Source organism: Triticum aestivum, chromosome 1B, assembly GCF_018294505.1.
Source record: "Triticum aestivum cultivar Chinese Spring chromosome 1B, IWGSC CS RefSeq v2.1, whole genome shotgun sequence".
NCBI lineage: Eukaryota > Viridiplantae > Streptophyta > Magnoliopsida > Poales > Poaceae > Triticum > Triticum aestivum.
This window is the reverse complement of record NC_057795.1, coordinates 429826057-429829470: the sequence shown is the minus strand read 5'-3', so window position 1 is coordinate 429829470 and position 3414 is coordinate 429826057. Positions and strand designations below refer to the sequence as shown.

At 53.9% G+C, this 3414-nt stretch overlaps 1 protein-coding gene across 1 annotated transcript; it reads right to left on the bottom strand.

Annotated features, from left to right (window-relative positions):
* Positions 1–1678: 1678 nt before the first annotated feature.
* Positions 1679–2915, bottom strand: LOC123092131 (transcription factor MYB44). Its single transcript, XM_044513818.1, has one exon. It carries the CDS (start codon positions 2758–2760, stop codon positions 1849–1851), a length of 912 nt encoding a protein of 303 aa, XP_044369753.1. The 5' UTR covers positions 2761–2915; the 3' UTR covers positions 1679–1848.
* Between the last annotated feature and the right edge of the window lie 499 nt (positions 2916–3414).

Here is a 3414-nt window from a genome sequence, read left to right as displayed (position 1 = left end):
CCTGTCCGGGAGAACGACAATAAGGTTTTTGGGGAGCGTCTCGACGCGACTGCTTCCGATCTGTCCCTAGCTCCTTTCACCTCTGCTTCCACTACTCTCCCTGCATCAACACCATGGTCGATGACGCTGCAGCCAAGAAGAAGGCCACGAACGACGCCGAGGCTTCTGCTTCCGCCGCCGCGTTGGCCTGGCCAACCGGAGGGTATGATCTGTTCATCCCTCGTTTACTAGTACTCATGCTAGCCGGATATGTGCTGCTTATAGATGGTTCGCTTCTATGCTCTGTGCGTATTAATATGCTTAGGTATCGGTATGAGGTGCATATCGTATTTGCAATACTTACTATTTACTCGTGGATTAGTCTAATTGGAAAAGTGCTAATATATCCAACAATTATTATCGCCAAATGTAGCTTAATTATGCCGCTTCGAAAATTGCTTTTGGAGCTCGGCCTTCATTGAGGCGTGATTTTTGAAAAATTCAAAATCCCAAAATTTTCATATTTTTACATTTCAGAAAATTTTGAGAAAAAATACAGACATACATGAAGGCATAACACACATTTGTGTAAATTTTCATGACAAAGTACGTTGAAATGAGGGCTGTAAAAAAGACAAATATGTGGCTTTTCAACACATGATACTATTCATCCTAAAAAAGTCCATTATTTGTTCTTTTGGCACACATCATATTTCAAGGTATTTCATCCTGAAATTTAACACACATACACATCACATCCTCTTATACATGTACACTTTTTTTCAGTTTTTATTCCAAACCTAAAAGTATGCATTTTGTTTTTTTCAAAAAATTCAGCCTCCATTGAGGCCGAGCTTCAAAATGTCGTTCTCATGCCGCTTTGACTATAAAAGATAGATACTGAGTAACATATACTCCCTCCCTTCCGGTTTACAGATCCTAATTCAAAAATCTTCCCAACCAAGAATCTGATAAATTTTGTAGTTTGCTAAAGAACCTAACTAATGTGCTCGCTTTCTAAAAAAAAGTGTTTATAAATGTATTGATTGCAATGCATGAATGGCCACTAAATAAACAAGAACTTTTTACATGCATTGTTGAATTTTCTTATAATTAATTTAATACGCCTCGAAATCTGAACAGGTGATGGGATGGAAATGGGACTAACAAAGTGAAAAAAAAAAGAGATATACTCCGCCACATCTTTTGCTGATAAACGTAAACTCGCATTAGTAGTAGTAACGGAAACGTCCGTCAAGTGTGTGCCCACTGGCGTACTCACTTCAAAACCACCAGCAAAACCGTTACTGGGCGAGGAGCCGAGACGACGTGACGGCGACGTGCGTGCGTGCGGTTGGGTAACGCCGCGCCCACCCAACCAAACTCAACGCACGCACAACACATTCAGTGATAATCGCAACCACACCTGAACGAACTCCCCAACAAGAAAATCAATAATACTACACCTACGAAAACAACCTACGAAGAGTTACGTAACCTGCCTAACAAATCTATCGCCCCCCCCTGATTTTCACCCGTGTGGGCCCCTGCCACATCCATCCATCCAATCGCAGTCCTACACATTGCCTATTACGTAAAATCTGTACGTAACTTTACCTAGGTGTAGCATTGCTCAAAGAAAATAGTACCGATCCGTCGATCCAACCGGCCCAACTAATTCACAGGAAAACAGTGCTCATCCGAAATGCTTCTGTTTCTCTTGCAGGAGTAATCTCTAAGGTGAATCAACAAAAAAAGCTAGCTAGATTCTACTAGTAGGGAATGGAAATGGAGACGGACATGAATGAGATCGACGAGCAACAACAAGGAGTTGAATGGAACTTGCAATGCAGATGCTTGGCGTCTCGTCTACCCGTCCGTCCGTCGGTTTCGACCGCCTGCCGGGTGCGTTTCTGCTCGATCGGCCCTGGCCGTCGGCAGGGTGGCCGCCGCCGCGCCGGCTCTGCCCAGGGACGCCATGATGGAGCACACACTGCCCATTTGCCGCCGCACCTCATCTTCGACCATCCGCTTCATCGCCTCCATGAACCACGGGTTCTGCTCCAGCATCGCCCTCGCGCTCTCCATCCACGCCTCCTTCACCGGCGCTGGCGCCGGCACTGGCGCCGGGGGAGCCGGCGGGGTGACGGCGCCGACCCCGGTTCCCGGCAGGCTGAGTGACAGCGACGTGGGCGGGTCGGGCGGCGGCGCCTGGTGGTCCACCTTCACCGCGGGAGGGACGGCACCGCCGACGTCCACGCGGGGCCGCTTGGCGTTGGCGGGCGGTTCCACCGAGGCGTCGCTGTCGTCGTCGTCGTCGTCGTCCTCCTCCGCGCCCCTGGTGAGATCCACAGATTGGAACGACATGGCAGCGGCAGGCGCGAAGACGGGCCCGCCCGCTGCGTTGCCCGCGGCCGCGCTGCGGCGTTTCCGGAGCGTGGAGTTCCAGTGGTTCTTGACGGAGTTGTCGGTGCGGCCGACGAGCTTGCGCGCGATGGTGGCCCACTTGTTGCCGTGCTTGCTGTGGAGCTCGAAGATGAGGCGGTCCTCGTCGGGGGTGAAGGCGCGGCGGTGCACCCCGGGGCTGAGCTGGTTGCACCAGCGCAGGCGGCAGGACTTGCCCGTCCGGCCGGGGATCTCGGCGCTGATGACGGTCCAGTTCCTGGCCCCGTGGCGCGCCACGGCGTCGCGCAGCAGCTCGTCCTCCTCGGGGCTCCACGACCCCTTGATCCTCCCCGCCCCCGCCCCCGCGCCGTCCGACCCGCCCCCGCCGTCCGGCATCCTGCTCTTCCCTCTTCCCGCGTCGGTCTCGGTCTCGGCTGCGGCTGCCGCGGGGGTTGTGCATATAAGGATGTACGTGGGCGTGCGGTTGGGCCGGGGGACGGGATGCGGGGCGAGAGAGGGCAGAGCGTTGGTTGGTTCGTGTGCTGCATGCGGGCGCGTTAGGTGGGCGGACGCGCTTTACAGTTTCGCGTTTCGGGCGTTTTCGGTGGGGTTTTTGGGCGTTTTCGGTGGTTTCCGCCGGGTGGTGCGTGGGGCGGATGGGTTGCCTTGCCGGCGTCACCCGCGAACCGCCGGGGCTGGATGCATTTGCATGGCCGGCTGGCCACACTGCACCGATCACACAGTCAGTCACCCGCGCACGGCGTGCGTGTGGGCGCTGCGTGCCAGGCCAGGCCAGGCCAGGCGGGGCTGTACGTCACGCGTCGCGACCTGCTACCGCTTCTCTCGAGTGGTGTGGCTCCCGAGGTGCGACGTGCCGTGGGGGAGGGAGGATGAGGATCGGTCGCAATCCGCCAAATACTGGTGCCGTCGGGCCATATCTTATTTGCTGCCTTGGAAGGCCGTTTTGAGTTTTATTTTTTATTTTTTTGATTGATGAGTCGATGAGTTGTAGTACCAATCTGAAGCTTGTCGCCGTTACGATGCTTCTGT